Genomic DNA, 23,555 nt, shown 5'->3' with positions numbered 1-23,555 from the left:
AGCACCACGTCCAACCTCTCCTTGAACACCCCCAGGGACGGTGACTCCACCACCGCCCTGGGCAACCCCTCCCAATACCTGACTGCTCTTTCTGTGAAGAAATGTCTCCTCATTTCCCACCTGAACTTCCCCTGTTGCAACTTGTGGCCATTTCCTCTGGTCCTATCACTGGTTATCTGTGAGAAGAGGCTGACCTCCAGCTCCCCACACCTTCCTTTCAGGTAGTTGTAGAGAGCAATGAGCTCTGCCCTGAGCCTCCTCTTCTCCAGACTAAACAACCCCAGCTCCCTCAAATGTCAGTTTTTAACCTTTCCTGGCACCGAGGTCAGGCTGACAGGCCTGTAATAACCCAGATCCTCCTCATGACCCTTCTTACAGATGGGTGCCACATTAGCAAGTCTCCAGTCATCCGGGACCTCTCTGGATGACCATGACCACTGATAGATGATGGAGAGCAGCCCAGCAATCACATCTGCCAGCTCCCTCAGCACCCTCAGATGGATCCCATCCAGCCCCATGGACTTGTGACAGCCCAGGTGGAGCAGCAGGTCTTAACTGCTTCCACCTGAACTGCGGGGAGCTTCTTCTGCTCCCCGTCACAGACTTGCAGGTTGGGAGGCTGAGTACCCCTAGGATAACTGGTCTGGCTATCAAAGACAGATATAAAGAAGGCATTAAGAGCCTCAGCCTTTTCCCTGTCTTCAGTAGTCATGTTCACCACCGCATCCAGTAAAGGATGGAGATTTTCCTTGCCCATCCTCTTACTGTTAATAGATTTATAAAAACATTTTTTTTATTTTCTTTTACCATAGTGGACAGGCTGAGCTCATGCTGGGCTTCAGCTTTTCTGTTTTTTTTTGTTTGTTTGTTTGTTTGTTTTGTTTTGTTTTGTTTTTGTTTTGTTTTCTCCGCATATGCTGGCAGTTTCCTTGTTCTCTCCCGAACTTGCCTGTCCCTTCTACCACTGGACATAAACTTTCTTTTTCTCCAGGAGACTCAGCAAAAGTTCCCTGTTCAGCCACGCCAGTCTTCTTCCCTGACAGCTCATCTTACAGCACGTGGGGACTGCCTCTTCCAGCAGGCTGGAGCCTGCTCCAGCATCCTCAGCTGCTTGTAGCTCTGGAGCTGCTGCTGGACAGTGGGCGGAGGGGTTAGTGCCAGGAAGCTGCCCAGTTCTCTGTACCCATCCCTGTTCTCCCCTTTTGTCTTCCCTGTAGCCAAGTGAGAGGTTGAGCTAAGGACTTGGATGCTTCCCAAACAATGCTTTTCTGAGCTGGTCACTGGAAATGGATCTAAGTCCCTTACTCCATGACAAAATCAAAAGCAAAAGTGCTTTAAGTAGCTTAAGGCTGCATTTCATACTGTTCTCTGGCAAGCACGCAGGAGAGCATGAACCCTTCTAACCCGCTGTAGTTAACCCATGCTCATGTCTGTAGCACTGGCTGCCTTTGAATGACATCTTTTTTAATTTAGGGATCCATTTTCTTTTCAGCACCTAGGGAAGCACCTTCTATGACATTTTTCTGAGGCGGAAGCAAGTCTTCCAGTCCCTTGTGTGACTTCTGACTCTTTCGAAGACCCATTGCCAAAGCAAGGACCACTTCCCATTTTTCTCAGTGAGATGTTGTGTTACACCTCACAACCAAAAGAGGTCAGCATCTTCTCAAAGTGGTGGTGAGCAAGAAGGAAAAGAGGGAGGCGAGTGGTCTTTACCAAAGGGACAATTATTGATTAGTGCCTTTAATTTCCCCACCCGTTTCCCTTTTCTGCTGGCAGATTCAATTGAAAAGAGCACAGAGAAAGATCGCTAACCTTTAACTTCCTGTTGACTGCTTGTAACCTTCTCTCTACCCATGAGAGCGAACTTGTGGAGTCAAAGAAGGTACTTACACTGCCAAAACCACTTGTTTTTTTCTTTTCTTTTCTTCTTTTTTTTTTTTTTTTTTTTTTTTTCTGACAAATTGTTCTTGGTTCTCTCCCTCAAAAACACATGGGAGTTGATCAAAACATCACTGATTTTCTTTCAGCGTGGATGGAGTGTTTCGTTGCTGTTCATTTTTTATCCTCTGTCCGAGTGTTCTTCTGTTGCTTGTATTTGTGCATGACTACACAAATAGTTCTAAAATAATTGCCCTTTGCGTCTCTTGTTTTTGTTAGTTCAACGGCTCCGAAAGTGAAAGCTGTCTGGCAGACAGCCTGCTTATTTTGTCGCGTTTATATAAAATCTCTCACTGTGGCATTCAGTGGCAACTCAATGCCACTGCAAAAGCTGTATTAAAAGATAATTTTGATAACCATCTCTGTGTGGTACATATGACCAGCAGCTCCTGAGCGATACGGCAGCTTGGCTCTACAGTCCCACAGAGGAGGATGAAGCTCTGCTTTTTACCACAGCTCTTGCTGGGGAGAAGCAAATTTCCTTCCCTGTTCATCCACTTCTCCCCCAAGGGAAGGTTCCTTCCATGGCTGGGAAGGAACCAGGTGCATCTGCAGCCAGCCCCTGCTTTCTGTGCTGCAGTGCTTGTTCCCTGGGCGAATGTGTTACAAAAGGAGGGAGGGAGCACTGCAATTTAGCTTTATCTGCTACAGGCATCACATTTCAGAAACAGCACTGAAAAAACACAACAGTGAGGTTTTAAAAAAAAGTTGGCATCAAAACCAGGAACAAGTAGAATGTTGATGTTTTACTACTTGATTTAACTATTATTTCCTCCCTGCCCGAAGTTGTTGATCTGCTGTTTCCCTCCACGACAAAACATAGCCCGGTGGCCTTCACAGTTTGCTTACAGTGCGAATAAATAACCTGTTGGGAAAGAGTATTTTAGTTTCTTCAAAGAGCTAAACTGGGACTGTTGCTCCAAGTAGTACCAACAAAGAAGAGAGCTACTACAGAGGAAACTGCTAAAACCCACTGAGACTGCTCCTGCTGGCATTGAACAATGAGCATATCTCGACAGAAAACAAAGTGAAACAACTGCTAATACCAGAATCCTCGGAAACACATTTCATAGGATGTTGCTTATTTGCAAAACCTAGGTTTGTTTTAATTAGAAATAACAGCATTTCCTACTCATCCTTTTTTTTCTTTTTTTTCTTTAACAATTACTCTACAGCCCTTGTTGTCCTGCAGCCAGCAGGCACCTGCTCCCTGACTTCCCTCCATCTCCACGTGAGGTCCTGGTGTGGCCAAAGGCTCGGTGCAGAGCTGGGCACTGAGGTGTGGTTTGTCCCTGTCGCTAGCAAGGCTGGAAAAGAAACCACAGCCTGTGTGCTAGCCCTGTGTGAAAGTCTGCCAGTGCAATGGTGCCCTGAGGGAGAAAGGAAAGGGTTGAAACTGGTGTTTGGTGCTTCTCATGAGTCACAGGCAGGAACGGGTGGGCAGATCCAGCAGAGTCCAGCGTGCTCTGCCCTCGGATGGGGCACGGCTCAAGCCAGCACAGCACTGCTGGCAGAGACCTGCTCAGTTCCAGCTCCGGTGCTCCTGGCTACCCTTCAGGAGTCCCTCCGGTGCTTCTTCTGTTCGTGGTATTCTGTTATCTTCTGCTGGAAATACACTGTGGACAAGAAAAGGTCGTGTGCCGTCACCAAACACCGCAAGTGCCAGAGCTGTCGCATCCACGCTCCGTTTTTCGTGCACGGTGCTGAGCAGCAGGGTGCGGGGACGGCCCAGCTGCGTGGCTGCCACCCAGGTGAGGGTGGAATCAAGGCTGTGGCAATTCCACCCAGCACTCTCCACCCACCCCAAATGAGCTTTGTCACGCTTGGGTTAGCGTAAGGCTTTAACCCACAGCGTCACTCTGGCTCAGTTTCTGTTTCCTATCCAACCCGTGAGGAGGAAACAAAGTGGGAGGCCCTGAGATTGTGACCAGCCACAACGGTGACATGGGCTGGGAAGATGATGGGAAAGCTGGGATTGTGCCATGCCTCTGCCCCTCTGGGCAGGTTGCAGGCAGGCTGTAAGGGACCCACCATGGGCTCCACGTGCCGCCCACTGCCTGCAGCACTGCCCCACGTGCCCTCTGCTGTGCTGCACCCCAGGCCACGACATCTCTGGCCACCGACAGATGTTTTTGGTGACGTCCTCAACCTCTCTCGCCTCTGTTTGCTCTCATCATGAGCTGGGAGGAGGCTCCGCTCTGGCTGGTGTCCTCCTGGGCACGAGGAAGCACCAACCCAGCCACCACGGATCCGCACTGGAGCCGGCGGCAGAGATGAGTCAGGACCTGCTGGCAGCACAGCTAGGAGCCAGCTCCCAGCTGCTGCCTGAGTGCAAGCCAAATATTTGTGCTGCTACTGGCATGTTTGCCTGAACATTGAGCCCTTGGTAAGCCTGCCTCAGCCCCAGACAAGATCTAAAATGAGCCTGGGGATGGCTTTTTGATTGCTTGACAGGGCCGGAGAAATGTAAGTATGGAAGGCAAATGGGTTCCTGGGTGCCTCTCGCTGTCCTGAGCATCCCCAGCCCGGTGCTGCAGCCTGCCCTGGACACGGGGCATCTTTTTCCCTTAACCAAATGCCCCAAGACTTTGCAGAGCTCACCCGACCAGTGAAGAAAGGAGAGATGAGGCCGTTTACCTTCCTGCGGGATCCTGCTCTTCTCTGCATCCTCAATAAATAGGGAGAACATGTTGGTCTTCACAAACTTCTTCACAAACTTGCGGTTGGTCTTGGAGGCGATGGCTTTGCAGAAGGCTCGCTCCTGGAAGGTCCCCGGGCCGTTTTTACTCCACTTGATGTGTGAGGCGTAGTGTCCAACAATTCGGACGAAGAACTGCACAAAGGCCTCGGAGACAAGCGTGTTCACCTGCTCGAGTGCTGGAAGAGGACACAGAGCACGAGGGGTGGGGATGGCACTTGTGGACATACGGCAGATGGTCCTATTTTAACCTGGCCAGCTCACAGACTGTGCTTCCATCCCAACAAACTGTTATTTGCCTAAAACCTCCCTCTGTCTGTAAGCTAATTTTGATAAAGGAGCACTGGCTGCATTTGCTTTCCAGGGCAGCAGCATCTTTGCAGGCCAAATATTGACAAAACCCGATTTTTGCAGCAGAATCACTTGTTCCTGCCCTCACATTTTGCAAGGAAGGAGAAGGGCCGAGGCATTTCTCTCCCGTGGCTGCATTTTGCCCCAGTTTGGGGCAGGGACACCTCAGGCCAGCTTCCATTAGAAAAGCCATTTTGCTGGGGACTGTGGCCACCCGTGGAGGGCAGCTGCACGTATTTTACCACCTGTAACGAGGTGCCCTTACTGTGCACGTTGTTGTTGTTGTTGTGCCTGTTCAGAGACGTCAGCATCTCGTTCTGCAGCTTGATGGGCAAGATCTCCTCCTCATCCCCGACCTGGAAAGCAACGGGGCTGTGAAGCACCTGGCACTGCTGGGAACGTGCCCCATCAGCGGGGCTTTCTGTAGGGCTCATTAATTAATTAGCGCGCGGTGATGCTGGGTATGGCATGCCCACAGACCCAGGTGCTCTGGCTCATGGGACAGATGCAGCGGGTGGAGAAACCCATTTGTGGGTGTCCTGGTTTCAGCTAGGACAGAGTTAATTTTCCTCCTAGGAGCTGGTAGGGTGCTGTGTTTGGGATTTAGAATGAGAAGAATGTTGATAACACGCTGATGTTTTAATTGTTGCAGAGCAGTGCTTACACTAAGCCAAGGACTTTGCAGCTTCTCGCTCTGTCCTGCCAGCGGGCAGGCTGGGGGTGCAGACCCAGGAGAGCTGACCCAAACTGCCCAAAGGGGTATTTCATACCTTATGGGGTCATGCTGAACAATATATAGGGGTGGCTACACTTGGGGATAGGCTGGGCATCGGTCAGCGGGTGGTGAGCAATTGTGCATCACTTGTTTTGCACGTTATTATTAGTAGTACTATTATCGTTACTATTGTTCTTTTATTTTCTTTTCTGCCCTAATAAACCGTCTCTATCTCAACCCACAGGCTTCATTTTCCTGTTTCTCTTCCCCATCCCAGAGGGGGAAGGGGGAGGGTGAGCGAACAGCTGCGTGGTGCTGAGCTGCCGGCCGGGTTAAACCGCAGCAGGGGGACACCCTGCCGCTCTGACACCCAAACGGGAGAGCTGCCAGGCAGCTGGGACCGAGGGGGAACAGGGGGCCCAGCCCAGCCTCAGACCCTGTGCAGGGGCACCTACCGCCCGGATGATCTTCCCTTTGCACAGGTCAACTATCAGAGCCTGAAAGAGAGCAGAGAGAGCGACCGGGTTGAGCAAGCAGACTCACCAAGACATCCCCTGGCACCGTGGCCTCCTCCCACCCATTTTGGGATCAGACCACTGTGTCTGCAGCCCACGAGGGTGGCAGGAGAGGGCTCGGTCCCTCTGTGCTGCAGGCATCTCCCCAGGGGCTGTGTTTGCCCCAGGCTTGGTCGCTGTCCCCAGCCTCTGCTTTTGCAGGGCTGGGATGATGCCAGCAGCCAGCAGCTGATGTCAGCTCCCTGATCCCTTAGGGTCAGGGCTGTGGCTCCTGGGGCAGCACCCAGGGGACATGGAGGCGTTGCCCCAGGTGCCAGAAGGAGGATGGACACAAAACCCTGATCCGGAGAATATCCCTCCAGAAGAGAAAAGGGCACAACCTGAGCCTTCAGCCCCAGCGCCAGCACAACCGCAGGGCCATGGACAAATCCACATCACCATCCAGCCACCTTCACCCTCCCTGGCTCAAATACCTCCTCCATCGGCTGGTCCAGGACCCGCTCCAGGTGCCGCATCTGGATGCCCACCATGAAGGGCGTGGGGCAGCAGACGGTGTCGAGCAGGCACTCGGGGACCACGGGGATGTAGGTGTGAGCCCACGTGAAGGGGTAGAGGAGAGCGGCCACCGCGTGGATGCACTGCGAGAGGACGCTGCGAGAGGACAAGGAGCACCCTGAGCTCAGCTGCGTCCTGCAAGGTTTTGGTGGTGTTTGTGGTTTGTTTTTTTTTTTGAAAATAAAGAGCTCAGGACTCACCTCAGCTCCTCGGCCAGGAAGATGAGCCGGCGCTCCAACACGGCGGAGGCGAAGATGTGCAGGATGAGGTCGGGGCTGAGCCGCTGGAGCAGTGCCTGGAACTCCACGTGCTCCAGGTGGGCATCCAGGGGCCGTGTGAGCTCGATGAGCTGTGGAGGGAGAGCCACCAAAACCCCTTAGGAGGTGAAACATCCCCCCAGCACCGATCTGGCTCCCCAGGAAGGCAGTTTGGGAGCAATTAATGACCACAGCGTTGCCCAAACACCTTCCTGGAGTTTGCAGCACCTCCATCAAGACCCTCTGCAAAGCACAAGCTTCACCTTGTCCTGCGTGGTGATTTGGGACACATAGCAATGAAGGTGCAGTGGTGCTGCGTACGGTGGCTTTTATTAATTAGGGTAATGGAATTTTAACCAAAATGCCTCTTTTCTCCAGTGCTCGTGAGTCTCTGGTAGGAGCCCAGCAGGGAAGTGCCCCGCACTTCCTTGCCAGTGTCTCAGCAGCTGACAGCTCGCCTGTGAGCAACAGCGGAGAAAGTTGCCCGGGAAAAGGAGGAAGGTTTAAGACATGACTTTTCTGCTATAAAAACCGCATAAGCTTCCTCAAAAGACTCCCTCAGAGGGCTGGCTCGCCTCGTGACAGCTAGGAGGGCCCAAAGGTGAAACATCGAGCAGATATTTGCGGGTGGTCTGTGTATCCTGCTGGCTCTGCCCTGGAGAGGAGCCTCCTAAACCTGGTGGGTGCATGTTCCCCGCTGTGGGCAGCCCCAGACAGCGACCAGCCAGGGACTGGCAGGACTGTGTTGCCCATCACAGCCCTGGCTCCCGTTTTTCCTGGGTTTGGGGTTGTCCCTCTCCTCCCCGTGCTGTGACACCCTTCCAGCTGTGTTACCAGCCAGCAGCTCAGGGCTTGGCTGGGCTCCACAGCCCCTTTCCAGCACAAATCCTGCGTGGTCCCCAGCTCCTGGCCCATGCATCTGCCAGGATTTATTTTCACCCCCTTCCCGTTTTCTCATGGATCTCCCCGACTTGCTCCAGCCCCTGCCTGGAGCCCCAAAGCCCATCTCTTTCGAAGAACGTCCCCATGTGTCCTCCCTCTCCGTCACCCCCAGCCACGCACCCTGCAGCCTGGCCCTCAGCCAGAGCATTGAGCAATGTGCAAAGCCCTTGCGCAAGCTTTCCTGGATGAAGAAATCTCTTGCAATGTGATAGCCAGCTGCCAAATTGCACTAGAGAGAAGGGATCCTGCTCCCAGACCCACCCTGGCAGGACACGTCCCCAGCGATGCTCAGCACTGACGTTATCCTGCGGGGTGCCAGGACAGATCCAACCCATTTTTTTCACTGAAGCTTCACCGGAGGAGAAAGGAAAAGCAAAAAAGCAAAGGCTCTGCCTGTCCTAGCGTGGCCCCGTGCTGTGCATGGGCGAGATGAGCCTCGTGGGCACTGTGCCACCAGGCCGCTCGTGCAGGCGGCAGCGAGCTAAGGAACGGTGCTGAGCAAGGTTTTGTGCTGGTGGCTCCAGCTCCAGGCTGGCAGAGATGAAAGGTGGCATCACTGTGGATGGGATTCATCCTCATCCTCATCCACATCCTCATCCTTCTCCTCCTTCTCCTCCTTCTTCTCCTTCTCCTCCTTCTCTCTCCTCCTCTTTCTACTCCTCCTCCTCCTCCTCCTCCTCACCACTGGCTGCTCTCCTCCTTGGCGAGGAAGGAGGGGGCACCCACGTCTCCCAGCCTGACCCACTGCTCCAGGGAGCACCCACGGGTGCTGCAGATACGGAGGATGCTCCAGCGGACAGTTGGAGCAGACCAGAAGGTGCTGAGCCCCCAGAACCCCACCAACCTCTGTGCCCGACTCGGGGATGAAGCTTTTGATGGTGACCGTCTTCCCTGGAGCCGGGAAGGGCGATTCCCGGAGGCCCTGCATGAAGGGGTAAATCACCGCCATGGAGATCTGGCGCCTCTTCTCCACCTCGTCCAGGATCTGGGGGAGGCAGAAAGGAGCCGTCAAACCCCGGTGGGTGGCCCGACGGCTGCCAGGGCCACCACGGCGCTGGATGGAGCCACCACGTCCCTACCTTGGAGAAGAGCCCAAAGCAGCCCAGGCAGCTGATGATGCAGAAGACCTCAGGGAGGCGGACGCCACGGCCGGAGGGCTGGAAGAGGATGGAAAAGAGGTTGGAGCACCTCCCAGCCCCACGACACCACCTCCATGCTCTCCCCAGTGATCTCCAGCCCCATTCACCACATGAGATGTGCTGGGAACCTGAGGAGATGCCCTTTGAGGGGCAGGGATGGCTCTGGCATTTCAAAGGAAAAGAAACAACTTCCCGCTGGAGGATTTTCAGAGCTGGTGCTCTGGCCAAGGACGCAGCCCATGCTGCATAAGCAGATGATGCTGGGGCCTGGAGAAGGCAGTTTGGATGCCGGAGTTGTTAATAGTTTTGGTGCAAAGCCTTTTGGCATATTCCCAAAGTTGCCTCCCCGTCCTCTGTGACCTCCTGCCGCGCTCGCCACCATCCCCTGGGGCTAATGGGGGATGCTCACCAGCAGCCGCCTGCAGTAGCCGATCTTCCTGCTGCCATCCACATTCGTCAGGACGAAGGAAAAGGTTTCACTGCAAGGAGGGACAAGGCATGAGGACGGGGCAGCTCTCCCAGCCCGCAGCCCCCACATACGGTGGCACTGGGTGGGAAGAAGTGGCCGGGACCCCTCAGCGGTGCGGGTACCTGGTGAAGTCGGTGACGGGCGCCCAGTTGTTGCCGTCGGGGAAGCAGAAGAGGGGGATGGCTTGCAGGAGGCGCTCCTCCTCCTCCTTCTGGCCCCTCAGGAGGTTCTCGCGCTGGAATGAAGTGATGCCACGAGTCAGGGTGATGCCCACAGCCCCGGGGTGCTGCTGGGGGCAGGGGGGAACCTTTTGGCCCCAGCGTCCTTGGTGAGACCGAAGCAGAAGGTGCCTGCACACCCCTGGGCAAGCAGCTCCCCAAAGTCCCAATTTCAGCCTGTTTTACCTCGTGGATATCAGGGCACAGTGCAGGCACCTAATACTCTTCAAAGGGGGGGCGTCTCCATGTGTCACCTCCCTAAGAGGTGATTTTGCTGCTGGAGCTCCCAGGGAGCTCCAAGGACCAGGACTGGGCTCTCCCTGCTGGGGAGAAGGGAGCAGGGAGCACCCATGGGCTGCTTCACCTGGGCACTGTGCCCCGGGCTGGGACCACGGGGAGGGAGGGAAGGAGGGAAGGGGGGGTCACAGCAGCCCCAGTGCCCCACATTGGGGTCTGCACCTCCAGGGCACGGGGTGCTTTCCTGTTCTCCTGCTCTGGCTCTAGCGGTGGGGGAAAGAGCAACGTCCCCTCTTCCTCTTAACCTCAGAAAGCTCATCTTTGTCCCCCAAAATGGGGCTAAATACCTTTGGGAACTGGTATGTAATCTTGGGTTCGTAACGTCCATCTGAAGTCTTCTTCAGCGACACCACCACCAGGTACTCGAAGAAAAACTGTCCGGCAGAGTAGAGGACAGAGCTCCGGTCTCCTGCCTTCCCTTGCAGCGCTCGCGAAGAGTTGTTTTCTGCAGCAGGGGCCTCCTGTTTTCCTTCTGTAGCCAAAAACAAAAGCAAAAACCAAACCAAAAAAAAAAGAGAGAGAGAGAGAGCACAGTGAAATGAAAGGCCAGGAGGTGTCCTGGTGGCAGGACGGGAGATGCAGAGCTACCCAAGATCCGACCAGAGGGGAGCGGGACACGATGCCCTGTGCACCCTGCAATGGTGGTGGTGAACAGCCAGGGACCCATCAGCGCAGGACACGGAAAGGAAATAAATAATTAGCTTTTAGGAGTCTTTCGGAGAAAATCTGAGCACTGTCAGAACCCCCAGAACTCCTTCACCCTGTGTCAGTGAGGGCAGAGGGGTACCCAGAGCAAAGCTGGCACGTGGGGTGGCGGAGAGCAGACGGTCTCTGCAGAAATGTGTGGGAATGTTTTCAGAGCACTTAAATTTATTTTCTTAGGGGGAAAAAAACAACAAACAGCCAGCACGGATACTGCTTAAGCACCTCCAAAAGCTCCAGTGCGATGAATCCCAAAGTCTCCCTGCCAGATGCTCTCGGTCCTGGGAACTGCTGATTGCAAACGAGATACTCGAGGGTTTTCCCTAAGCTGCAGCTCCCAGCGTGAAGCAGCTCCTTTCGACTGCATCCTCATTCTTGTTGGGCGGGCTGGGGGAAACAGCTGGGGAGTGTCAGCTGTCACAGCCCCAAACCGAGAAATGAGAAGGAGAAGAGCCTGAGCTGACATCTCCGAGGGCCCTGGGGTGGGTGCCGCGGGGCAGAGCGATCGAGGGCTGGCAGTGGAGGAGCCTGGAGCTGGCAGGGGGCTGAGGCCATGCCACAGCTCTGCCCTCTCCCAGCAAGTCTGTGACTTTCTAAATACCCAATTCCCTGCACCGCAGCTGTCCTGGGCTTGGTCTTGCCTCTGATTATGGCATTACAGCAAGGCTTGAGCTGCTTCTAGGTGTAACGGGCAGGAAAATAAACGCCTGGGTGAAACAACTCCTGCAGTTTGTCCCCGGATCCTGGAGTATCCCGTGGGCTTCCTGCAGCTCAGCAGCTCAATACCCAGCTGTGGTTGGCTGCTCCCACGTCCTCCTCTGATGGCAGTTCTGGGGTCAGGCCCACCCTGCGTGTCCCCCCAGCTCCGTAGCCATCTCCTTTAGTCCTGAAGCAGGGCTCCAGCCCTCACTCCTGGCCACTGGCAGCAGACAGGAGCATAAAGCTTGGCTGAGGAGGTGACACTCGCTGTCCCATCACGGATGGTCCCTGCCCAGGGATCAGAATCACCTGTCCCCGGGCATCTCTCATTTCTCCATCACCTTGCACAGGCTGTGCCATAGGGAGGGCTGCTGGTGGCTCCCATCCTTGCTGGCTGCCAGCATTGCTTGCTTTCCCCTCGCACGTTGTAAGGTGAAAGCATGGTTAAATCCTGCCTGTCCTGTCCTGTCCCGTCCAGGCCTGTATTTCAGGGAATGCAAGATGTGCTCTCCAACAGGATCTGCATTTGCATCTTCTCAAACACTTAAGAGAAAACCTTCCATGGCGGGGCAGCTGCTGACACCGAGCTGTGGTGTCAGCACACGATCCTGCCCAGCCCAGAGAGCACTGCTGAGGGCACGGTGCCACCCACCTGGCTGGGCTCCCCTGCACCACGTTGGGCTGCAAAGCTCTCAGTGTCCGAGCCTAAATCCCTCCAAGGCCACAGCACCTCATCCCTGAGCTGCTGGAAGATGAGCTCTGGGGATGTACAGGCCCATGCACCGCTGTGCAGTACGGGACTGGTGTAATGTGGCATCCCAGCACTCCCCCAAACCACCAGGATTAGCAGCTCCCCACGCATCCTGGGGATGCAGGCTGCTGCCACAGGATGGGATTTGCTGCTCTGCTGTCTCAGCCAACACACAGCTCTGCCGTAGTCCGAGCTGGAAGGGACAGGGAATAGCCCAGAGCCCCCCGCTGCAAGCAGGGAATGTCCCCCCGTGGTGGGGACGCAGCTCCAAAGGGAAGCAGCTGCTGGTGCTGTGCATTCCCACCCCTCCCTCCCACGGGCACGGAGAGGGCAAAGGCTGCTGCACTGCACCCTGGCCCGCGATGAAAAGGCACCGGCATTGAAAGAAGGAGGTTTTTCTGCATGAACAGCTTCCCACGCTGTTGGGGGAGTTCCTTATCAGCCGAAGGCAGCGCTCGGGGCCGCTTCGTGATGCGGCACAACCTGTTTTGTTCTGCCCAAACAGCTCCTGGGCTGCGGCTTGGGGGAAATCTCCCAGCCCCACGCGTGTATTTGCATGGCAGTGAGCCGCTCGCACCGCGCAGCCACCCACCTGCCCCGGCGGGGAGGAAATGGCTTTTGCCTCAGTGAGCCTTTTCTGCTGAGCGTGGAAAAACAAACGAGATATCACACCGAGAGCAAGAACCAGCCTGCACACAACAGCGCTCACGGGGGGGGGTCACACCGAGCCCCAAAATCCCCAGCCTGGCCCCGGCTTGAGGTGGGGGCAAGCCAAAGCCCCCCATCCATCCCCTGTCTCGGCAGTGCTGGCAGATCCCAAAGGACCAAGCTCTGTGCCACCCTCCCGGGGGCCCTGCGGTGCTGCCTGCCCTGGTGGCACCGCACCCCGTAGATGTCGGGGCTGGTGGAGCTGCTCCGGGCCAGTTCGAGGGCTCGTGTGGCCACCATGCCCGGAGCCACGATGCCAGCTCAGCGGGCAAAGGGCTGGCAAAGCCTCTGGGGACGTGGCTGGGGGGAAACCGGGGCTTGCCCCTGCTGTGGGTGCCAACCTCTAGGGCTGGGTGCCAGTGCCCGGGGGTGGGCGAATCCCCGGGGGATGGAGCGGGCTCTTTCGGGACGGGGCTGGCTCCTCGGGGACGGGGCGCAGCACAAGGGCTGAGCCCCGCAGAGGTTGCGGCGAGCCCCGGGGATGTGGGGAGGGCACCGGGGATGTGGGGCAGACACCGGGCATGGCTGGGGGGACCCTACCGGGGCCGTTCCCGGTGGGGCTGAGCTGCGCTACCCGGGCAAGTCCCCACTCCGCCGGCACCGTCCCCGGCACCGGTACCGGCACCGTCCCGTCCCGACGGTCCCTCCCTGCCCTCACCTTTGCGGCTCGATCGCCGCAGGCTCCGTCGGAAGAAGTTGCCGATGTTTGATGCCATGGTGGCCCCGGTGCGCCCCCGGCGCGGCACGGCTCGGCTTCCGCCCAGCCGTTGCGCTTTCGCTTTCCCGGGGGAGGAGGGACGGAACGGGACGGGGCGGAGAGGAGAAGAGAGGAGAGGAGGAACCGGGGAGGGGGAGCCGGACAGCACCTGGCACCGGCTGGGGTACGGGGGTGGGGACACCGGGAACGGGGAGCGACAGGGCACGGGCACCGGGAGCGGCCGGGGGAGGAAGAGCCGGGAGCAGCGGGCACCGGGAGCACCGGGCGTGGGGGTCCTGGGAGGACCTGGGTGTGGGGGAGCCGGGAGCATCCCTGGGTACGAGGGGCCAGGGAGCACCGGGCACCGGGAGCACCGGGCACCGGGGACCCAGGGGGACCTGGGCATGGGGAAACCGGGCACTGGGGAAGTGCCCCGTGGGTATCAAGGTGGGGAGCCGGCCCCAGCCCGGGTAGGGAGGAGCTGCCCAGGGGTACACCCCGAAGCCGAGGGTGATGCTGAACAGCCCCTTTTAGGGGCCAGAGGTTTTGGGGTCTGCTCTGCGGCGTGCTGGAGATCCAGCCCTGCCGCTGCCCCCACACTTTCATCCCCGTGGCTGCGAGCTTGTCTGGACTTGGGAACGCCGGCCGGGCTGTGCAGTCACCTGTGCTGGCGTTTGTCCAGTGGGCAGAGCTTTGCTGCCTTCTCCGGGTGACTCAGCGGTAGCTGGGCCAGCTCCAGGGCTGCAGAGGCCAGGGGCCAGCTCCCCGTGCTGCTGGGGGAAGCAGGGCTCGGTCGTTCTGCTTTGCTGGGCTTTGCTCATGGTTCCACCACTCCAGACCCATCAGTGGGAAAAGGTTCTCTAAAACCAGTGATATCTTTAAAAAAAATCCCCTTTCCTCATCATTCACCTGCCCAGACCCTCAATGTTTCCTCTGCCTCTCTTAGGCAGTGCTTACACAGCAAATAAAGTACCCAGAGGGGGCTTTGGGCACAGTTATGAGGATTTTAGGTGTGACGAGCTATGCACAGACCTTAGCCTTTGTGCTGGAGCGTGGCTGTTTTCAGACATAGCCCAGTTTTCCTACACTAAATCCCTTCCCTTTGTGCTCTGCGATAACTCCTGTCCCCTTTCCTTCCCTGCTGCTGCTGCCTTGCTGCGGTCCTCAGGGATTTGCTGGTCTGGGGACAGTTTCTGGCTGATCTCAAGGGGTTGGAAGAGCACTTGTGCGTCTTGGAGGAGAGGGCAGCAGGCGTGTTTGTTGCTCCATGGAGAAATTTCCTGTTGGCACGGCAGGAGAATAAAAATTTAGGGGTTTTCCCTTTTAATTTCAGAGGAAAATCCCTCCTTTCCTGGAAACCGGAGTGACTCTGGAAGAATGGCTGCTGCCTTCAGCCAGAAGAAATCCCCAGATTTTTTTTTATTTTTTTTTATTTTTTTTTTCCATATGCACAAATATTTTCTCCTTGCTCCCTTTAAGCCAAGCTTCTGACTACGATCCTGCTTCGCTAACGCCTTGACTCTGCTCAGACGCCTTCTGTGCCCAGAAGAAAAGAGCCGTGTTCCCAGCCACAAACCTCCCCGCTCCCAAGCAAACACTGTCCCTTTGTGCCCCTGGCACAATCCAGCAAACCTTGCGCTGCTGAAAGAGGTTGAACTTTGAATATTCCCACTGAAAGCTCTTTGCTGCAGGAACCCAGCCACCCACCGTGACAACAAACGGGCACATTGTGGGATCCGGGGGGCTTCTGGACACTGCGGATGCAAAGCTCGCCGTTGCACTGCTCCGTTGCCACTGCCAAAATTGTTTTGCTTCACCAAACTGAGCCCGGGGAGCTTTGTGTTTTGTTTTGTTTATCCCTTGCAGCCCCAGTGCTGATGAATACACGCTGGTATTTGGTTTTCTGCTAGCGTGGTGTATTCAGGACGCAAACATCCCGCTGCAAACCCTCTCCCTGCGGAGCTCTGGGCATTGTGCTGGGACCCCGCAGGCACTGCAGCTCCTCCTTCTCCTCCTCTTCTCTCTCCCCTCACCTTGTTGCCCCTTGACTCACCCCCGATCCCCTCACCAGGTGCCACATTTCGGGAGGACATTAGGAGCTGGAGCTTCTTGGCTCAGCATCCCTGCAGGGTGGGAGCGCTGTTGACTTTACCCCCTAAACAAACAAGGGCTGGGGCACGAAGCCGGGGGCTCAGGTTCCTGGCAGGACCCCCCCTGGGCAGCCTGGGGCTGGTGGCCTGCCTTGGGGCTGGGGCCAGGACCCCCACGGCCACGTTTCCAGCTTTTTCCCACTCCAGGGTGTTTGTCCCACTGGATGGCAGCATTTGAGCAAAGAAACTTCTCCGGAGAGCTGGAGGCAGAGGAAAGCTTGCTCTGGAGACTTTTCTCCCTGCTTGTCCGGCTCTCAGGAGGTTTGCTGAGGGCAGGTGGGCTCAGCTCACTTGTGTTTGCACCATTTCTACCCCAAATCGGGGTGCCATGCAACATCCTCCACCTGCCCCTTTCCCCTGATGCTCAGGGGTGCAGGGGGCCCTGCCTGGACACAGGGGCTGAGCGCCAGCTGGGATGCTCCGTCCCACAACCAGGAGTGAAGCAGTCCCAGACTGGGTGAGGAGGAGAGATGCCAACCCTCACGGGACACCGAAAATGGGGCTTCTCAGCAAGATGCATCCCCTTTGGCCCTACACCTGCTCCCAGGGGGTGCAGAGAGCCCTGTTTCAAAATCACCCCCCCACACACACACACCACACATTGCTGCATGAAAAAAAAGCCTCATCTTTTAGATTTAGGGACTATTTCTTGCATGGTGGTTGCAGAGGGGGGTGCAAAGCTCCCAGTGGTTAAAAAGAAAACCAAATCCATCTGCTTTTCCTTGCACCAAACTGGTTTTAATCCCAAGTATTTAAATCTGCCCTTGGGATTTAATCTGCCCTGTGCGTGGCAGAGGGGCTTGGGCAGCACTGGATGGGAGGGCAGGATTGGTGCTGGGCTGCAGCCCCCCCCCCCCTCCATGCAAATATAGTGCAGGGAAACCGTTCCTTTCTGGGGCTGTTTGGTGGTCAGGAGGAGCAAAGACGTCTCAGCTTACAGGCTCATGGCTGGGCTGGCATCGCTGGTTTGCAAGCGGGCATCCATAGATGGAAAGGGTCGCGCTGCGCAGCCTCGCCTCAGGTGTAGCACGAGACCTTCTTCAGCCTCCCCATACCGAGCCAGGAACGTGTCCCGGGTTAAAATGCCAGCTCCGGGGTGATTTGGCCTTGGCAGTGTGTTCCAGGTGTTAATCAGCTGCAGCATGCAAAGCCCTGCGTCCGTCTGGGTGCATGTGGTGCTGGCTCCCAGGTGCTTGCTGCCCTTATTCTGTGTTTCTCCCTCCTCTTCGCCCCCCAAGCAGGGCTCTGCTGCAGAATTAGTGCCCAGCTGAGCTCGAGAAACTCGCAGCATACATGGAAACAGGTGTCCAACCTCCTGGTGGCCTTTGCAGAGCTCTGGGCATTGCTGCTCTGGAGCATCGTGGCTCAGGGAGCTGCCAGGGTGCTGGGGACACCGGGGGCCGTGGGCACTGGGCATGGTGGTGGCTCATCCCCTGGGGAGCACGGGATGATGCTGGGCCGGGGCAGCCGGTGAGGAGCTTGTTTTGCTTCTTGTTGAAAATAAGAAGGAATATCAGGATTTTCAGGATTTTCCCAGCTGGGCTGAGCAAGCTGGGGTGGAGAGGGTGGAAGCTGGAGGTCAGTCCTGCCTCTGATGGCCTGGGGGGCTTCCCCATGACACCTGCTGCCCTGCACGTGGTGCTGGCCCCAGACTTTGCCCCACTCTCCCCAAAGAGCAAGAAGCATTTGCAGCTCAGTACAGTCCCGGGGGGCCGGGGTGCACTGGCACAGCAAGAGCCCCCCAGTTACGCTTGACAGGGCTGCAAACCTTGACCCTGAACCAAGCGTTTACTCAAGGAGCTCTGTAAGATTTGCTAATCTCGAAATATTGTTGGCATCCGGAGCAGTGATTTACTGCGTGTTTTGCCACAGCAAGAACTTTCCGAAAGGCCATGCTAAGTTTACACCGGAGCGGCCGGGATCAGATAACCGGCTGCTGGCTGCTCCCCCCCCCCCTCCCCGTTCCCCCCCAGTCCCCGCTGGCTGCTGCACTGGGGTGCAAAGGACGTCAGCTTCCCCGCGCCCTGCAAGGAGGAGGTGACCCCAGTCACGAGCAGCAGCAGAAAGGGGACACCGGGGGTGTTTTTGCCCATCCAGGTGGCAGGGTGGGATGTGAGAGGGATGTGGATTTGTGCACGCCTGTGGCGCTTCAGTTTTGAAGTCAGAGTGCCAGGGATAGGAAAGAGCCAGCCCCGGCGTCCTGGCCCCGTTTCCTCCCCAAGGGCTTTGCAGGTTGTGAAATTAAATCAGCTTCTCAGCATCACCGGCACTTGGGGCTGGATGTCCCCGAGCGTTCCTGCAGCATTTTGCCACCTGTGGGATCGCGACGGCTTTGCGGGAGCTGGGGAGGAATGTCATGGGATCCTGGGGTGTTCCCCACACCGTCCGACCGCTGTTTTTGGGGAGGTCCTCCTCCTTCCTAAGGACCACAGTCCCCCTCTGCTGTCACCAGATCCCTTGGGATCTGTGCCACCTCCTAACCCCCAGGAGATGGGAACCAGCTCCCTGCATGTGTTCATGGCAAAAGCCATCAGCAGGCTCAGCCTGGCTCTGTGTCGGGAGGGTTTGGGATGGATCTAGGGTGAGGACTGCTCGATTAAATGTCCCCATGATGCTCTCTGGTGGCAGCAGTGAAGGGTGCAGCTGAACCACTGTTGGACAACCCTAAACCAGTTTGTTTTCCCAGTTACTGGGGCCTGGCACGAGTCACTGGGATCTGGGGATGCTCCGACGCCTTGCAGCCCCTCTGATCCAACAAACTCTGCAGGGAGGGGGGCACAGCAGGGAGGGTCCCACATGAAGGTGCCTGGGAAGAGGGGTTTGGGGTGGGGGGTGTTCCAAAACCTGCTGCTCTTTGTCCAAGATTTGCTCCCCTTGGCTTCAAAGCATCCTGGGGAGGGACAGCCCTCAGGGTGCCTGCCACCCACCACAGTGGCCTTGGGGACCTCTGCGGGCTACCAGCTGCCCCATCCGAACCATGGCTGGTCCTGGTGCCACCAGGGCTGGGATGGGTGCAGGACATCACGCTGGTCCCCAGCAGCTTCGATGCTTTCAGCCAAAAAAAAAACATTCCCTGCTCCACCGCAATGGGGTGGAGCACGACAAGGACTCTGCATGGGGTAAGGGGAGGAGGGTGTAGAAAGGAGGAGAGGATGGAGGCAGGTGAGGGTGCAGGTGGAAACATTTAGGGCGAAGAAATGAGGGGTGTGGATGTGAAAATGCAAGGGAGGAGTTGGGAAGGGGAAGCAGAGGGAGTGATCCTGATCCTGATCCTGATCCTGATCCTGATCCTGTAGGAGGAGCCTTGAGAACACCAGAGGAGGCCTTGCTCCTTGGTAGAGGTAAGGGGATGCTGAAGGTCCAGTGAGACCAGCAGCATGTGCCCAGGCTGTAACGGGCCAGTGGTATGGTTTTTACATTAGGGCTGGGCACCAACTGGGCTAACTGGGACATACTGGGTACTGCCTGGGACTGCAGGCACAGAGGTCAGCAAGGCAGGACTCTGGGCTGGGATGTTTGTCCCTGCGTAAGGTGAGCAAGCACCTGAGCAGAAAGAAATCTGCCCTTGGTGCTGGTGGAGCCCGGGGCTGGGCTGGTGTCTTCTCTTGCAGAGCATCCCAACTCCCTGCCTGCTGGCCCAGGGCACAGCTCGGGGAGCGAAACATGTAGCTGTGTGGCTGCGTTTCACCCCCCCAGGGGAAAATCTGATATAAAATAGCAGGGGTTGCTTGGATCATTTTGGGACTTGCTGAGCACCTGACATTTGATGAAGGAGGGCAGAATGCAAGGTGCCGTTTGCAGCTTTTCCCTGTCCCAAAGTGGGACCAGGCAGGGCAGGCGGTGACAGAGCCCTGTTGGTGTCCCCAGCTGCTGTCCCCTACCCTCGGTGGAGGTGACCCCCAGGCAAGCTGTGGGCAGCGGGGCTGGCGTGGGCTCAGCCTGTCCTAGGTAAGCTCCTGCTGGCAGCCCTGGAGGTGGGGCAGGACTGGAAAAAGAGCCACCAAAGGCAGAGCGATGCCCTGGGTTTGTCATTGCTGCTGGGTGCCAGAGGCACGGCAGGCAACTGATGTGGTGCCAAGGTCCGTGAGTGCTTCTGCCAGCCCGTCACGTCCTGTCCCAGGAGGTCACTGCTCCTGCCCTGTGCCGACCTCGTGCCCTGATGTGCCACGGGACCGCAGCGGCAATGCCTCTCCACCGTGGTGTCCCCATCATGGTGCCATCCCCGGGGAAACTGAGCTGGGCTCAGCTCCCAGTGAGGCACTGGGCAAAGCCCAGGCATCCCCGCGTGGGTTTCTCTGTTTCTCTCTCTCCCTGCCAGCTCGGAGGAGAATTATCCCATCGCTGCCCAAAAATAGCACCCTGAAGATGCCGGTGGGGCTGGGTGTTTGCATCCCTGAGTCCTGCCCACATCTGGCAGCTCTCGATGCCAGTGGGAAGGCTTCAGCTCCAGGTACCCAACGGGCTGATGCTGAGGGTGGGGGAACCCCAGGTGCTGAATGGAGCCGTGGTGATGCTGGGCGCTGGTGCTGGGAGCTGATGCGTGACCACGCAACGGGGACATCCCCAAGCGTGCACCAGGTGGGGCTGCACAAACCATATTTCTGTGCCTGGTGGAGATCCCAGTGGGAGCTCGGAGACACCCTGAATCAAGCTGGCCACATCTCTGGTGCCTGGCTGTGTTTTCTACGCCTGACAAGGACATTTTAAAGCCGTGCAATCATCAATCTCCTGCCTGGGGGACTTCAGAAGAGGGGTCAAGCCCATGTCCCCGCTCGGCCCAGGAGACCCTGCTTGCACTCATTGCTGTAGGGTGAAGTAAGCCTCTGCTTGCGTGTGGTGCACAAGTCGGAAAGCTTGTCTACGTCCCAGCCCACCTGCCGCCTGCCCTGGCTGCTTGACTCAGCGCGCCGCGAATATCGCAGTGACGGGGAGCCTGGAAATGCTGCTAGGAGCTGGGCAGGCGTGACGTGGCCTGCAGGACGCCGAGAAACCCTGAGCTGGCAGCCGTGGTTGGTGACTGAGTGGTCTCTGTGTGAGTTCTCTGATTTTTGGAGCTCTGGCTTAACCCCCCCCAGGTAGGGGATGGAGAAAGGAGGTCCCCGTGCTGCATAGGAGGGGACAGCCCTGAGTGGGAACCATCTCCAGCCACATCTGTGGCTGGCAGCAAGGTCTGCCCTAGAGGGGGCTGAGGACCTCCTTTCTGCTGAAATCTTGGGTTTGGGGCATTTCTTCAGGCTGTTTGTGGAGTCTTCCATGGACTCCCAGGCTACACAGCATATGCAGGGTTGGATATGGCCATTTGGAGATGGGGAAGGTTCCTGGTCCCTCCTGCTGGCTGGCTTTGGCTATATCCCATGGTGGGGTGGCAATGGGAATGCTGTCAGCCCAGGGTGTCCCCTTCCCCACCCTGATACAGGCAGTGGACGGCTGCTCCTTGTTGACTCCTACGATATATAAAGGGCACTTCCAACAATAATGCAGAAAGACTTCCTTATCAGGGCCCATAGTGGCAGGACAAGGGGAAGCAGTTCTAAACCGAAAGAGGGTAGGTTTAGGTTGAAGGAAGAGATTTTTTGCAATGGATGTGCTCAGACACGGGAACACATGGCCAGAGAAGTTGTGGTTATCCTCATCATTGGAAATCAGGTTGGATGGGGCTTTGAGCAACATGGTCTGGTGTCGGGTACCCCTGCCCACAGCAGGGGAGTTGGGCTGGGTGGTCTTTAAGGGTCCCTTCCAACCCAACCAAAACTTTGAGGAACCCATACAACACACGTCCTTCATTTATTCTGGGCCTTTGGTGTCTCTGCTTGGCTTTAGGCATGTAAGTGGAAAAACCTTGCCTCCTCTTGCTGAATACTGGAGACCTGTTCAGGGGCTGAAATCTCTAAAATCCTCCTGGATTTGGTCCAGCTGTCAGAGGCATCTTCTGTCTTCCCACACAGACACATCAGCTGTCACCGTCGGGAATGCCTGGGCTTTCCTCCATTCCACCCAGCACGTCCCTGATGCTATGATTTCCTAACCTGACTCTTTAGGGGTGCAGCCAGATTTCTCTCTCTGCACTGGGGTCCTGTCAATAAGCCCAGCAAGAAAAATGACCATGCTGCTTCTTTGTGGGGGGCTTGGATTACAGCAGCATGAGGAGGATCTGATTCTGTAAGCAAGAAATCAAGATCTCATCACTTATCCTATATTTTACCTGGAAGATAAGTAAGGCAATGTATCCATAAATGTGGGCTGGAAATGTTAGCCAAAACCAATTTATAAATAGTGCCTACTTCCCATACGGAAAGGATCATTTCTCACTGGAAATTGTGAATACCCTGCATTTCAGCTAAATCCCCAAATACTTCGAGTTTCAGGCAAAATGCCCACCTGAGGAAAACCACCACAGCATCTCCTTTTGTCTCCGTTCCCAAATTAACTTTTGTGCCCCCAAAATGGGGGGGCTTCTTGATGGGACACCGCATTCCACCCTGGCTGGTGGAGTGGCTCCATGGGAGAAGCTTCTCCCTCTCCATTTTGTACCCGCAAGTGAAGCTGTCGTGGTGGATAACCAAAGACCCTCATCTCCTGTGGCTTGTCCCTGTAGGAACCCTTTGACTTTGGATTTGGGCAACCTGCCATGATGCCTTTGTGATCTATGGCAGGGAGCGCAGTGCTTCTGTGCTTGGTGTATTCGACATCCGGCGGTCTCGTTGCGAAGTGAGAATAAACAAGATGCCAACATACTACAGTAACGTGGCCCAGATAAGTCTGGATGATAAACCACGTTGATTCATTTGCTCTTAACCTATGAGTCATCCCGTGAGTCAACAGAGAAAACAGCATCTAAACGTCACCGAGCAGGTCTTAAAACCTCAAATTTCATTCATATCAAGAACTGCAAGTGAAATAATTGCATTGATGTTCTTTTTCCAGAGGAAAGTGTTTAATTTTCAGCTGCACTCACCCAAATTGAAATAGAAGAGAAATCTGAGTGCTCATTTCCTTATGAACTATAGTTTTGGTATTGATTTTTTCCCCCTTCTGAGTTCTTTAAATTGCTTTTTTTTTTTTTTTTTTTAAACACATAATCAAAAGAAACGTGCTTTTTGCAAAGTGTTTTGGTTTAGATTAGACACCACAACCACCTTCAGAAAAAAACACACAAAGATTTCCAAGCAGAGGTGATGCTGTTTGTGGGAGCCTGGAGATGATGGAACACATTTGAGCAGATGGAGCCATCAAGGCGTGGGCCAGGTGAATGTGTCCCACAGACAAGGCTGAGTGTTTGTCTACTTCAAGTCCCCATGGAGATGCCACTCCGATAGTCACAGAGGTAGGACTACTGCCAGCACCGGTTCTAGACAGGGGCTTTTAAAGGTTTCATCCCACCTCCCTCTAGGTTGAGAAGATGCTGAGATCGTCCAGAACAGGATGAAATCCCTGTGGGTCGTGGCACAGAGGAAATGGAGTTTCCCCAGTCCCACCCTCTGGGTCCCAGCCCCTCTGGGGACAGCTGGAGAAGAACAGATGGATGGTCTCCTCTAGCCCTACGTCGCTGTGCTGGGGATCAGGATTGCCTTCTTTTTAGCCAGAGCAGCTGCAGAAAATTTTCTGGATTGTGACCCACTTGGCTCCAATGTGCTCCAGGGAGCAGGGGAACTGCCAGCACCCATCCATGGGGTGCAGTAAAATCACTGGGAACCCTGTGTCACTCTCCCCTGCCTCAGGGAACTCAGCCCTCTGGCACCCAAAGGCCTTGTAGG

General features: G+C 56.1%; 1 protein-coding gene across 1 annotated transcript; it reads right to left on the bottom strand.

Annotated features, from left to right (window-relative positions):
* Positions 1 to 1,206: 1,206 nt before the first annotated feature.
* On the bottom strand, positions 1,207 to 13,730 carry DENND2D (DENN domain containing 2D). The gene is made up of 12 exons (XM_084301823.1): positions 13,613 to 13,730; positions 10,382 to 10,566; positions 9,702 to 9,814; positions 9,520 to 9,589; positions 9,051 to 9,128; positions 8,816 to 8,956; positions 6,973 to 7,121; positions 6,691 to 6,868; positions 6,158 to 6,199; positions 5,253 to 5,343; positions 4,576 to 4,815; positions 1,207 to 3,554 (listed from the first exon to the last, which is right to left on the bottom strand). The coding sequence occupies exons 1-12, from the start codon at positions 13,668 to 13,670 to the stop codon at positions 3,493 to 3,495; spliced, it is 1,407 nt and encodes a 468-aa protein (XP_084157949.1). The 5' UTR covers positions 13,671 to 13,730; the 3' UTR covers positions 1,207 to 3,492.
* Positions 13,731 to 23,555: the final 9,825 nt, after the last annotated feature.

The sequence above is a fragment of the Netta rufina genome (assembly GCF_964035555.1).
Source record: "Netta rufina genome assembly, chromosome: 26".
NCBI lineage: Eukaryota > Metazoa > Chordata > Aves > Anseriformes > Anatidae > Netta > Netta rufina.
The sequence above is the reverse complement of the archived record's forward strand: the minus strand, read 5'-3'. Positions and strand labels throughout refer to the sequence as shown.

What these genes read in the sequence shown, in the direction of transcription:
- DENND2D (XM_084301823.1), bottom strand. Translation starts at nt 13,670, where the DNA reads ATGGCATCAAACATCGGCAACTTCTTCCGACGGAGCCTGCGGCGATCG. An exon ending in GCGGCGATCGAGCCGCAAAG is followed by an intron (nt 10,567 to 13,612) that starts GTGAGGGCAGGG and finishes TTTTGGCTACAG; the next exon opens with AAGGAAAACAGGAGGCCCCT. An exon ending in TTCCTGGCCGAGGAGCTGAG is followed by an intron (nt 6,869 to 6,972) that starts GTGAGTCCTGAG and finishes GTCCTCTCGCAG; the next exon opens with CGTCCTCTCGCAGTGCATCC.